General features: G+C 39.0%; 1 protein-coding gene across 1 annotated transcript; it reads right to left on the bottom strand.

Moving 5' to 3' along the window:
• Nucleotides 1-1,446: 1,446 nt before the first annotated feature.
• LOC141840505 (nudix hydrolase 23, chloroplastic-like) lies at nucleotides 1,447-8,320 on the bottom strand. Its single transcript, XM_074728506.1, has 7 exons — nucleotides 7,948-8,320; nucleotides 7,476-7,607; nucleotides 4,828-4,904; nucleotides 2,296-2,431; nucleotides 2,061-2,201; nucleotides 1,875-1,933; nucleotides 1,447-1,669 (listed from the first exon to the last, which is right to left on the bottom strand). The coding sequence occupies exons 1-7, from the start codon at nucleotides 8,209-8,211 to the stop codon at nucleotides 1,609-1,611; spliced, it is 870 nt and encodes a 289-aa protein (XP_074584607.1). The 5' UTR covers nucleotides 8,212-8,320; the 3' UTR covers nucleotides 1,447-1,608.
• Nucleotides 8,321-13,733: the final 5,413 nt, after the last annotated feature.

Genomic DNA, 13,733 nt, shown 5'->3' on the forward strand with positions numbered 1-13,733 from the left:
TAAGGGCATCCACAATGGGGGATATTTGGAGGGGATATTTAGAGAAATATCCCCATGCACCAAATATCCCCCATTGGAGGGTGATTTCAAATCACCGGGCAAAGAGTTTTGCCCGGTGATTTCAAATGTTTTATAATAAAATAATATTATTAAATTAATTTTATTTAATATTTAATTAAAATTAAAAATTATAAATAAGTTTATTTAAATATAAATTAATAAAATAATAATGAAACTTATAAATATTTATTTATTGAGATATTTAATTATAATATTTAAAAGTGAAATATTTGATAGGTGGGATTTATAAATATTTGATTTGTGGTATATTTCAGTGTGAAAGGTAAATTATATGTTTTTAATAAAGCGAAATTGCGCATATAATCTTAAATTACAAATATGATATTTTACATATTTATCATTTTAAAATTTTATTTAAAACATATATTATTTTAAAATTTAGATATTTTGTGATTATAATGGATTTTTACTAATTGTTTTTTGATGTTATATTTATTAAATATTTTAGAATAGCATTTAAAATATGAAAAATAATAAATTTGTAGCATTAATTTTTAAAATAGTTACTACACAAGGATAAATTATTATAAATAGCAAATCAAATTGTCCCTAATTATTTATATTTTCAAAAAAATACCTTCTTTTAAAACTTATCAAAATAGCGTTTCATTCATAATTTAATAATAAAATATGCGCTTCCCCCTTCACACTTCATCTTGTAATAAATTTAATCCAAACTGTTTCAAAATTATACAATTTTAAATGGAATAATGTCCACCTTAAAAACATTCCATTGCCATTTTCAATTAAAGTTTACAAGGAGATCTCATTTAACTATCTTATTCTTATATTATTTGTTCACTTTCATCGTTGATTTTACTTGTTAAAATATTATTTTAATTAAATTAAAATTCAAAATCAAAATCATATAAAATCACTATTCTAAAAACTAGAACGGTAATTTTATACTATTTTAATTTTATTTGTATGAGTAGATAATACAAAAATATTTTAAATAGTTTAAATAAGACACACATTTGATAAAACGGAATGATTTTATAAATGACAGACGTCCTTTTAATTTTTGCTCATTTTAAATCTCAAAAATTACATTATAAATTAAATATTATTTTAATAAAATTTAAAAGAAATGTGTTTTTTATAATATAAATAAAAAAGGCACTATTTGACTATATGAATACAAAATAATGCCCTTTTAATTTTCTGCTAATTACTTACCCATAAATTGAGATATGTTTCAATCTGTTCACAGAAAAAATAAAAATAAATATTTGAAATAAGAGTGCATTAGAAAGAGGGAGACGTTTCATTATTATTTTACAAAAAAAAAAGAATGGCAAATATCATCTTTATTATCCCATTCACGCTGAAAAATAGAAGATAATAAAAAGAAGAAATCATGTATGAATCTCACAAACTTCACATTAATGATATCACTAAAGCAAGTAGTGTCTCGTATGACAAATCTTGAACAACTTACCAATGCAAGATATCAATGGGAGACCCACCTCGAATCAAAATATGAATGAAGAACTGATCCTTACTCCAGTTTACACAATCATCATCCTACGAATGCAAGTGGTAATCGACATCGAAACCTCGCAGATCAGATGGACTTGCACCTGGTCTGTTAAACGCATGATATCAGTGGTTAGTTCTTCAATTATTTAGGATTCGCTATATATATAGTTCCAAGTATCTTATCTCACTTTTCAGCTCTTGCAAAAAAAAATCATAAAGTCAAATAGAAATAATTGATGGTCGGTTTTGCCAATCGCAGTATTGTGTTTTATAGCGGATCGCATCCTCGAACAATTCGGTATAGGAATTACCTCTTATTAATGGTGCAGTAGTGAAACTTCAGGGCTCCAGTTGCGATATCTTTGATATACTGCAGCCACATAGATCAAAGATCATATATAGGCAAACTGGTTCAAACACTTGTGCGTTTAATTACGGGAAGATAAGTGAAATAGAAGATTAGGTCGAATTATATACTAAAGAGAAGTTTCACTTACCATCTTCAATGTGACAATGATCGAGGAAAATGCTAGAGAATCAAATGGTATGTCGTCCAATGCAAATAGTTTACACTCAAGTGACTCGGGGCCAGGTGAGAAGTGAGGTGTCTTTAATCTTGCTCGGAAAATAATGTAACTCTGTACTGCATATGAGACCGGGCAACTGCTTCATTACCAAGAAAACACAAATGCCATATCATACCGGAATTACCGAATAACTATGCTATCTCACTTGGCCAATCCGAGGAATGTCTAACTGAGCAAATGGAGAAAGAACTTCAACTTCAGCACATGCTTCTTCCAAAGTTTCTCTAGCTGCTCCTTCTGCAGCAGACTCACCTATCTCCAAGAAACCTGCCGGAAGTGTCCTGCCGAAATGAACATTAATAGTTAGACCAATTGGTTCTCATATTAAGTTTCATTGCACACATTGTATGCTTGAGCTAATTGGTAATGGAATGGTGAGGGATCGACAGAATCAAATCATAGGACTGCAAAGTGCTACAGTGTGTAAATGATTTTTGTACTTCTTACATAGTACAGTATGAAAAAAATGACTTTTGTATATTTCATTAATGTCTAGCTTTAACATCCATATAAAGATAAGTATAGTTCATTGAGTCAAGATTGTCAGGATCAAAATATGGAAACATTACTTAGGAATGGTGAAAAACATAGAGGCTATAGGTTCTGAGATCCTAACCCAATTAGATCCTACATGGCATCGGGAAGGCCAATTCGGGTCATAACACCATAAGGTCATAAGGTTTAACTTGTAACCTTGGCATCAATGGGAGCAAGAAAGGAACCATCTGATTGAATTACAGAACCAGCTAGACTTGGAAGCTTAGCAAAGAGTGCCACGAGCAAAAGGCAGCAACCTACAGGCCAACAAGCTCATCCAACAAATAATCTGAACCAGCAACCTTCAGACCAAGAGTTATGGAGCCTCGCTCTCCAAATTGGATTTCCCTAGCTATAGTAGATCCACAGACCTTCTTGGCTAAAGTCATTGCAAACTTTCTTTCATCAAGAAGTTTCCTTATATACATTCTTGCATCCACTTGTCATTGAACATCTCGGTGAAAAAAAAAAGCACCAAGCGAAGCATGTGTCATACTTGAATGAAGTTTACAAGCAGGGCATCAGTAAAAAAAACTTGCTTAGGCTAGGGCATGGTGAAGGTGAAACAATAAAATGTGTGGAGTTAGCTTAAGATCTCCAAATAGCTTGTACAAAGCCCACACAACAAGTTGTAGGCTAATGAAAGAGATTTATATGCTTAGAAGAGTGACTTGTGTTCACTTGTGTTACACATTTTGGGCCAATGCTTGAACCTAATAAGGCAATAGATCAGTTTCTCATTTAGGTAAGTCATGATATCATGGTACTAGTGCGAACCTTATCCTGGACGAACAGATGTTTGGAAAGGGCTATCAATGTGAGACGATGCTGTCTTGGGACTCACATCTTGCCAATGGAAGAATTTTAGAGTACCACAGTTGCACTGGATAATGGCAAAAGCACCAACTTTAATTGAAGGAGATTATAACACTCTAGTTTAGTTACACATCATGACTTGGATAACAGGAGTTTATAGGACTCAAATGAGTTGGCTATTACTAAATACACTTGAGTAGTTTGGATCAGTGATTGAGCTTAAAGAGGTAAAGCTTGTGCTCTCATTGGGTTGAGTTGTGACAATTCTGTGCCAAAGTAGATAATATCCTATATGAGTGAGATATTTGGAAATGATTGCATTTCTATCATGGAGCCATTGTTGGGCCTCATATGCAACCCGTTATGGTTGATATTGGGTGAGTTGGATAATAAATGAGGAGGAATACATCAGGCTTTAAGTGAGATAGATTTTGACACACTATTTTAGTCCACATGAAGAATTATGGAACAATAGAGAAGGTTTATAGTTTATCACGGATGAACTATTAATTTCATCTCAAGTATTTTGGCTAGGTAGTTGGTACTAACAAGTTCAATATTAGTGGTGCCATAGGCCATAGAGATTGGGTAGTTGTGTGGGTTTTGGGGATAAAGTTGTTGTGCAATGCTCTCTAGTGAACCAGTGGATGCATAAATGTGGAAATGCAATCGAGGCAGACTTAGTAGCAGATATAGTTGGATGAGAATACAGCTCTATATGCATATGTGAGGTTGTTGGGTATTCTTAACAACCCCACAGCTCCAAGTCAATAGAAGAAGGAAAGAACTAATAATAATTCAACAAAAGATATCAGTATTTTATCCAAAAAAATCCATCCTTCACACAGTAGCAGAGAACCTCAATTCCAAGCACAAGTTGACAAATCGACAGTGCAAAGGGCCAGCTAGCAATCTGCATAAGTAAATCAGTGAAAACAGCTTCTTTGTGTGTTGCTGTTGTTGTTCAATATTCTGTTTCATAGTGCATCATGCTTCTGGATTGGAGGTGGAAATGCTCTCATAATATTTCCAGTTCAACTCCACAAGGGTCCATACTCCTACAAGTTTCTCAGAATTAGTGTTCTCATGATATTTACTTAGTTTTGTTTGCTTCATGCATTTTAATATTATTGTTGTATGATTAATATATTAAAAGATGGATGTGTGTCATCTAAGTTAAATTATCCTCAAATCAACAGCACATTTGGAAGGGTAAATATAGAACAAAGTAGAAGTGTTTCTTACACTGAAGGTACAACAGCAAGTAAAAAGAGTATAAGGACCAAATGCTCTGAGAAGTAAGGGAAGAATATAAGATAAGTACCAGAGGCCATAAGATGGTTCAATCTTCCTTCTACACAGCAAAACTTTGTCGTTGTGCTCTACAAGGCAACCAACAACCTGAAAGACGCAATCACTAAAATGATAAGTCATGCAACATACTTTGGTCAGTAGACGTGTACGTTAACAATTATGTTAAACAAGAAATGCATAAGGAAGATCTCAACTGGAGAAAACAGTTGATTCATGCAACAGAATTAAAGTCAGCGTCAATATCAAATATGAAACAACTGCAAATGAAAGACATCACTCAGAGATTTAAATAGTTCCATTTTTTGTATGAGAATGGGGTATCCAACTCTTGGATTTTTTTATGGCTTCTTCTATCAATGAAAAACGCAAATTGAAGGGATTTTTTATGCCTGAAAGAGCTACCTGATGAAGTCAATTAGATTGGCCAAATTTTTTGCATCAGTGATCATGCAAGAAAACGCATTATAAAAGCTCCAAAGCTTTCAAACAAGTAAAAGTTTAAGTAACACAGACATACTTTCTTTAAGAAAATTTGGTACTGCAAAGTCCTGCAGAAAGAGATCTGAAGGTCAATTCAACAAGCATAGCCATCACTAGTGTTCAGATATTTCGGACAGTGGCCATATCAAACACCATGCATAGGAATACACCAGATTTCAAGTATCACATGACTGGATGGCTTCTTGTTTCCAGTGTTTCCAGCCTCAGAGAGGAAGATGAGAAAGGTTTAGGATTTGATTCAATTCCACTTAATAGAAGCAAGCACAGTCACTGGTCTAACCAAGAGTATAGACTCAGTTCAAGGCCAACATGTCCAAAACCCTGTTGTTTCACTGATGATGATCAATAATATGGGCATCAATAACATGAGTACTACAATGAATAACACTGTCCTTCAGCAACTCGTAGCAGCTTTTTGGATAACTTATTCCCTTCAAGGCTACTCGTGATGGCAATAGGGTTCCCAAATTAGTCAAAGCAAGCTCATGACTAGCATATGAGCGGGTCTAGCCAAGATAGAGTCGGGTAGAAGCTCATCATACTCATGAGTCACGTCCTATCAAGAACTAGACTTATGAGGTTTCATATGGTTATCAATCCCAACAGAACTGTGACACCTCCTACCTGTATCCAAACTCAATGTCAGTACCACCAATGCCATTACAGGCTTAGATTTTCAATACCAACTGTCGAGTACCACTAGGACCATGCAAGTTTAGGTTTCCAATATCATTTGCAATTCATTTACTGAAAGTAGCCAACACTTTAAAAATTAAATGCCTTCAGTTCAATAGTATGATGTGGGTTTCACACAGTGTTGAGTGTGCCTAAGCTCTAGTTTTAAGAGCCTTAGAAGTCAGGGTAAAACACACTTCTAAAAAATATATAATCTTTTTATCTTTCTACATCTTCTGTTTAGCCCTTTGGATAAATGTTTCTCGTAGCAGCTAATGCCATGGTATTTCCTCCATGATTCATTGCAAGATAGAAGAAGAGAAAGAAAGGATGTCTAAGGACTAAACCTTCATGTCATGATTCGCGTGATGAGGATGACTATTGCATCATTTGAGTTGTACAAATTTATGAGATCATATAACTTATTGTGGTGATGTGGTTGAATTTTTTTTCTTAGAAGGGCTGACTACTAATATATGATTTCAAGTAGTGCACTGATGTGGCTTCATGTATCATCTAGCAAGTAACCATGTTGCATATATATTCTGTGATATTATGGTTGTGTGCACCTAACATATCCTAGGTGTGTACTCATGCCTCGGCTCTATGTCCTCTTAGTGTATGTTTAGTTGTAATAGTGCCTTTAAAAAAAAATGATCATGCAATTGCATGTTCCTTGACATTAGTAACATTTTCATGAAAGAATATCAATTGAAGGGGAGATTACTTCAAACAAGGATTTAGGACAACTACTCAATAAAATGATATCAAATCTGTTTCCTTTTGTGTTCAGAAATTCTTTGCAAAACTCCAACAACAACAACCAAGTTTTATCCCACTAGGTGAGGTTAGCTGGGGGAAATCAACATGAACATGCTGGATTGTCTGAGGAATCTACCAAGAGAGAATTTGATTTGGTAGAGAGATATCCAACAATAAGAAGGAAAAGGATAGGATAGAGGAACTTACCTGAGTTTATTGGTTCCAAATGTGTCTCATTGGAATGAGCACCATTATTTGGATGAAACATTTCTCAGTCATGGACATTCATTATTATAGGAAAGGTGAAACTAAAGGAATATTTACTAGAACCAAAGTCAAGCTGCATGTCATTGTTGAGTATAATTACCTGCATGCATGATCATCATATATAAATGCACCATAAATTTGTTAGAATTTAAGCCTTTGATCTTTGGGATGGTTAAGCTAACTAGGTGTAAGACACCTGCATATTGGAACCTTCATCGACTTATGAATTGGCAAAACACCATCCAAGCGCCATGCATACTCAAAGATTATAAATACAATTGATGAATCTAAAATAGAGTGAAGAATTTTTATTTTTTATTTGTTGAAAAAAAAGATAATCATGCGTGAGCAACAAAAGAATCTCATTTTTAATAAATTGTGCAACAAATAAAACATCCCACCATTAAATAACTGATGCAACAGTGCAATACTATATCAGAAACGTAGTAGTACCATTTTGGGATTTTCATAGTGAATTTTGTTGCACACTGTGCAAACAGCTCTCATCTTCTCCTCTCCATCTGGAACAACTTGCTTGGTTGGATTTCCACACGAATGACAGAAGCGAATTTTGGGCGTTTGCAACTACAATAATTAAGTAGCAACCGATAATCATCATTATGCTAGACTAAAACTCCAAGAGGAAAAAAAAAGATATAAGGAACTTCCGAAAGTTCCATTTGAGAATTATCAATCAATCAACCTGCATTATACTCCATTTAAATTTGATCCACTTCGTTTTTTATAGCAGCGATACAGGCTTCTAAGTTCTAACAATAGCATGAGGATTATATTCTGGTTCTAACATAAGGTTTTTAAAAAAATGGGTGTTTATAAGTCGAAGAAGTATTTAATGAACAATATACAGCCAATAAAATCAACCTCAAATATTCCACCTAATGAACGAAATCTCCCCTAAACTTACCACAGGCGGAGCCACCGCTGCCACGGGAGCAGCATCAACATCGGGGTTGGTGTTTGGCCCACCGGAAGACATACGAAAGGCTCCGAAGACACTGGTCGAACGGGGACAAGGAGCGGAAACAAATGACCTTTGAGGAGCTGCGGAAATCTCGAATTTGAAGGAGGCAGTCGAAGGGAGGGAGGAGGGATTACAGAGGCGATGACCGCATCGGAGAAAAGGCGAGACGACGAATCCTAACGGGAGATGCACGGATCTCAGCATCATTTGAAGCGTATGCCCGTGCTAAGGCTTTAAGGGCAGCACGGCGGCGGAAGGTGGTGGCGGTGGCTGAGGGCGGCCTTTGGACACATCGCCGCCGCGAGTGTGTGGCGGAGGGAACACGCTACTGATTCGAGCCGAGAGGAGGATGTCGACGGGAAAGGGAAAAGAAAGGTTGGGCGTGCGAAGGATCCTGACCGTTTATTTCCGCATAATAATCTACAAAAACCGTACGATGGGATCAGATAGAGCAATTAAGTTTCTGAATTTAAGTGTATCCGAGTGTAAAAATGAATCGGACCGTCGATCCAGTCAATCTGAAAAAACTATTATATTAGGATTGAAATTTTTGAATTCATATTGAATTCAAATGGGGAGTTTTTGAATTGGGTTCGGTCGGATATCTTAATTTAAGAATTTTATTAAAATTAAATTAAATTTTATTTAAAAAAATAAGATATTTTATGTATATCAATATCATCATGTTAGTATAATAACTATGAAATATTAAGATAGAATCGAAAAATTATCAAAGAAAATAATTTTAAAAAAATTTGATCGATCAAATTATTTAAGTGAGTCAGATTATTCGAGTTCAGATTCAAATTTAGTTCCAATTCAAATCGAATTTGAATTGAAATTTTTTATAATATTTTTATTTTGATCCAATCTAATTAATCCAAATTGACATCTTTATATTAGGATAAAATCTTTTTAAATGTATTTATCCAATCTAGTATTGACTTCAGTAAATATTTATGAAATAAATAACAAGTTAATTGGAGATTTAGAAAGGAAAATAATAAAAAAACCAAAAAAACATGATTTTTTATTTTCTTAATCCAAATTTTGTAAAAAACATGAAAGCATGACGTATTTATAAAGGCGACGTGAGACTTCTAGCTCAAGAAGGTTTCAACATTGAGCTATGCATTATTGTATGTATATGGATTTCAAAAGTTCATGAGTATGGTTCATCCGTTCGAACTTTGAACTTTGCAATAAAAAGGTTGGACTCCATCGTCTAACAATCTCACATAGTCGATCTTATAATCATCTATAAGAAAATAAATTAATAAATTATAATTGATCATTATAAAAGAGTATTATCTCAAAAAAAATTATCAGATTTACTTTGATAAAAAGTTTTCATGGAACCTTCGAAACTAATAAGAGTTTTATATCTAGATTATAAAACAAATAACTATGCACTTAGTGAAAGAACGAACTCATGATTCAACCATTGCAGCATTGGAACTCTTGCAGGAGCATTCCATGATGACATCACCGATGTTCTCGTTCTCACATTTGTTGCTACCAATACCATCGTTGTCATTCCTGGTGGCTTCTTTCACGACGCATGCAATTGACGTACTTCATGCCTCTGGAGCTCGCCAACCTAGCTCCCTCTCCATCAATAAAAATTAATGATCCTTTGGCATAGGTTCTTGTTACAGGAATAACCCATAGGGTCCTTTTGGTTCTACTCGAGTCCGATCCGAGTCTCACTCAAAGGTCCATAGACGACATCTTTAGGCTTGGTTGACCAAGTGCTCTCTCTCTCTACTCGTTCGAGGAAGCCATTGAATGACATCCCATTCGGCCTTCAGCCTGAGCTATCGAATGGCCTCCCCATTCGATTCGGGACAAGGGAGTGGCCGAATCACTCTTTCATTCGGTTCGCCCATCGACCGAATCCTCCATTCGGCCATGTCCTCATTCGGTTCGCCCATCGACCGAATCCTCCATTCGGCCATGTCCTCATTCGGCTCGGCCATCTCATGTCCCCATTCGGCCATGTCCTCATTCGGCTCGGCCATCTCATGTCCCCATTCGGTCATGTCCTCATTCGGCTCGGCCATGTCCTCATTCGGCTCGGCCATGTCCTTATTCGGCCATGTCCCCATTCGGCCATCTCATGCCCCCATTCGGCCATGTCCTGCCCTGCTCTGCGCTGCTCCGTCTGCTATGCGTGGTGCGCTGTCTGCGCGAGCCACGCATGTGCCAGAGGCACCGTCGCAGGCTCTGCATGCCCTGCTCTGCACTGCTCCGTCTGCTATGCGTGGTGCGCTGTCTGCGCGAGCCACGCATGTGCCAGAGGCACCGTCGCAGGCTCTGCGTGCCCTGCTCTGCACTGCTCCGTCTGTTATGTGTGGTGCGCTGTCAAGTCACTGAGTGGCCGGATCGCCAGCCGGCCACCGCCCTTGCCCTTCAAACCTCCTATCAAGCCGAATCGCCGGATCGCCCCACAGTGCCCTGACATATTCCATCATGACTCTGACAAGCCCACACCCCCATTTATTACCGCCATCCTTCTGACACCCGCATGGGCCATGACAAGATGACTACTTACCGGCGATGGGACAGGGAACTTGATTGTCCCTGACACTTCATTAATCATGATGGGATATCCTCTTAATGGTGACGTGACAGGTACACGCTCATCTCTCCTTAAAACGACCACTCCCTTCAGTAGGTAGGGCTCTCAACTTCTCCTCTCCTCAACGCTCAAGCTTACTGTTCATCTTCTTCCTCCCGATATCCCTGACTTGAGCGTCGGAGTGGTCGCGCCAGGGCACCCCCCTGGCCTTCCTACTCACGTTTTCTGTGTTCGCAGGTCTTGAAGACCCTGACGCTCCCGTCGACCTCCGCTCCCCTCACTGTTCAACTCCTATGGCGAGGAAGGTCCGGTGACGTGTCCAGACGCACTTCTCAATCGGAACAATTCTCCTCCTCCAGCTGTGCTATCTACGTTCCTTGGACGTTCACCCAGCTCTCCAACATCTTCGATGTCGGCGGCAATACCAAGCCATGGGAGTCGTTGCCAGGGTACACCATCTCAAATCAGTTTACGTTGTGTAACCGACGTTCCACCTCCAGGTGCTCCTCCACACCGCTTCCACTCGACATTGTTGTCGGTTCCTCATTGTCATCGTCGTCCTCCCACTCGCCACTAGCCCACCACAGGTGGATTAGGCCCTTCATCGAGTCATACGCATGGACGCCCCACTTCTTGACCGTGTCAACAAGGCCCTCGCTTGACGAGGAGAGCTTTGGGGCGTCGAGGACCACCGATGTGATGAAGCATGGCGAGATTAGAGGAGTGATCCCGCCGACTCTTTCATCTCGCGATAGTAGAATCGACATGCTTTCACAAGGAACAACCCAATGGACCAGTGAAAAAATTGAAGGTTAAGCATATGATATTTAATGATCTAGTGAAATAATATGGAATATTTTTTAAAGATCATCTATGTGAAAAAAAAAAGTAAAACCACTTCAAAGAGAATTAAAAAAATAGAACTTCTTACAAAATCAGATATATTTATGATAAAAAACAAATTGAGTTATATCAGGGATAATTTTGGATGAGAAATATAAATGTTTACACAAATGACAGGACAATTTAAGGGCATCGCATCTACTATTAGCTAACAAACAATTATGTTTTCACAATGGGAGGTTCTAACAATGATTTAGCAAGAGACACAAGAATCTTCCACCTTCTTTCCCCTCATCTTCTCTTTGTCCTGTATTTTGCTCGACATCTATCCCGTGAGAGCGTTCGAGTATTAATTCAGTTCGTCACGAACAACCAATGTTTGATTGTTTGCATGATCTTCACGTTATATCTTGAAAAATAGATGTCCAAACGTGATCTCAAAGTACAGTCGGAGAGACAAATCTATTTTAAGGAAACTGCATCAAATGCAAACCTCCACGTTTCATTTTCCTGATTCAACTTCTCAAGTTCCCACTTGAACTCAGCAGTCAATGTCGCTCTCTTAACTAGGCTGACTCAATAGTCGAACAACGTGTTCACTCGAAAGTACTTGACTACTCGATGACCAACTTGAGCATTCGACATTCACTTGAAACTTGTGGCACTCAAGACCATTTGAGATCATTCGACTACTGACTTCCCACTTAAGTTCGAAAAACATTTGGCCCATCTCGTACACGAGAGTGCTCAACATACGACCATCGATGCCCCACTCAAGCTCGAACAACCCACATGCTTGATTCGAACAACTATATCAGCATGACAACATGAGATTATTAGCTCAAAGCCATCTAAACATATAAGTTGCTTGTAATTTTCAATTCAACATTTTGGAATAACTTCACAACGCATTTGATGTACTCCAACAGCCGCTTGAGCTCGCCGACCTCCCTCTCTGTCAAGAAAAATCACTTCTTTGCCATCGGATTCTCCTCCTCTAGCTGCACTATCTGCGCATCCTGGACGTTCACCCTGCTCTCTAACATCTCCGACAACGATATTGGGCCAGGGACAGATTTACTATAGGACTGGGGGGGACCCGACATGGTGAAGCACGACAAGATTAAAGGAGAGATCCCATTGAGCTCCTTCGTGTGAATGAGGAAGGAGGTTGTGTTCCGGTGTGCAAAGGGGCAGTGGCGGAGCTACTGGTGGGCCAAGCTGGGCCATGGCCCAGTCTTTGTAAAATACGAGAAAAAATAGGATTAATGGAATTCGGGTTTAAAACCCGTTAACCTGTTAGGAATTTGTAAAGCCGCAACTTTTCCTCTCCCGAACCGCGATTCGACTTCTTTCCCCTGCAGCAATTCTTCCTTTTTTTTCCCAACCGATTGCGATTCCTCTTCCCCTTCGCGACACATCATTTCCTTTTCTTCTTCCGCCCGAAATCACAATCGGCGTGAGGTCTCCCTCTGCCGCAACTCTCCCTTCTGGCCTTCTCCTTGAGCGACGACCACGATCAGTGGCGGAGCTACTGGTGGGCCAAGCTGGGCCATGGCCCAGTCTTTGTAAAATACGGGGGAAAAAATAGGATTAATGGAATTCGGGTTTAAAACCCGTTAACCCGTTAGGAATTTGTAAAGCCGCAACTTTTCCTCTCCCGAACCGCGATTCGGCTTCTTTCCTCTGCAGCGATTCTTCCTTTTTTTTCCCAACCGATCGCGATTCCTCTTCCCCTTCGCGACGCAGCATTTCCTTTCTTCTTCCGCCCGAAATCGCAATCGGCGTGAGGTCTCCCTCTGCCGCAACTCTCCCTTCTGGCATTCTCCTTGAGCGACGACCACGGTGATTCTCCGTCGTCGTTCTCCATGAAGCAGAGCCGCCTGCCGTCGTCACGCTAGGGTTCGTGAACAAACGGACAACCTCTCCTCTCCCCTGCCTACTCACGCCGCATCTCCCTTCCCCGCGATCGCCCCGAGCCCCCGACCGTTGCCGTCTTCGCGCTCTGGATCTCACTGTTCACAGCCCAGAGAGTTGTCGCCTCCTTCGCCAGCGAGAAAAGGGACCAAGGTGAGATCTTGTTTAATTTGGGTTGTTGCTGTTGTGTTGGATTTCTGAATTTGATGGAGTTTACAGATCGATTTGGGAGATCGATCGGTGAAGATTGTGATCGGAGGAATCGCGGTAGAGTGTGATTAGGGCTAAGCTAAATGCTAGGGCACGGATCATAAGTTTTCTTTAGATCAACAGGGAGGAGGAAACGGAACTTGGCAGGGAGGAGGAAACGGAACTGGAATCTGAGTTG

Source organism: Curcuma longa, chromosome 11 (assembly GCF_044706935.1).
Source record: "Curcuma longa cultivar G26 ecotype Majalengka, Jawa Barat chromosome 11, ITB_CL_G26_1.1, whole genome shotgun sequence".
Taxonomy (NCBI): domain Eukaryota; kingdom Viridiplantae; phylum Streptophyta; class Magnoliopsida; order Zingiberales; family Zingiberaceae; genus Curcuma; species Curcuma longa.